The following is a 311-nucleotide window of genomic DNA, read 5'->3' on the forward strand; positions in this document are numbered from 1 at the left end:
GGGTGTGAGGGGGGGGTGGTGGCCGTGCCCCGATGTCACCTCGTTGTCCCCAAGGTTCCTGCGCATCCAGAAGGAGCTGCCCACGCTGCAGCTGAAGGAGCCTCCGCCTTCGGTGCTGGAAGCCGACTTGACCGAATTCGATGTGGCCAATTCCCATCTTCCCTCCGAGGTCCTCTACATGCTCAAAAATGTCCGGTGAGGCTCAGGATCCATCCCCTGGCGGGGCAGGATCAGGCCCCGGGGGCTCAGGATCCATCCCCGGGGCAGGATCAGGCCCCAGGGGGTGTGAGGATCTATCCCTGCGGGTCAGG

The 311-nt window shown here is 64.6% G+C and overlaps 1 protein-coding gene across 1 annotated transcript in view; it reads left to right on the forward strand.

The window, feature by feature from the left end:
* Positions 1 to 311, forward strand: part of LOC103894327 (neuropathy target esterase) — a 19,142-nt gene that overhangs the window by 2,330 nt on the left and 16,501 nt on the right. Inside the window, 1 exon segment of the mRNA XM_019470594.1 lies at positions 10 to 195. Coding sequence (XP_019326139.1) covers positions 10 to 195 — 186 coding nt within the window.

Source organism: Aptenodytes forsteri, unplaced genomic scaffold (genome assembly GCF_000699145.1).
Source record: "Aptenodytes forsteri isolate BGI_AS27 unplaced genomic scaffold, ASM69914v1 Scaffold687, whole genome shotgun sequence".
In the NCBI taxonomy this organism is placed as follows: Eukaryota; Metazoa; Chordata; class Aves; order Sphenisciformes; family Spheniscidae; genus Aptenodytes; species Aptenodytes forsteri.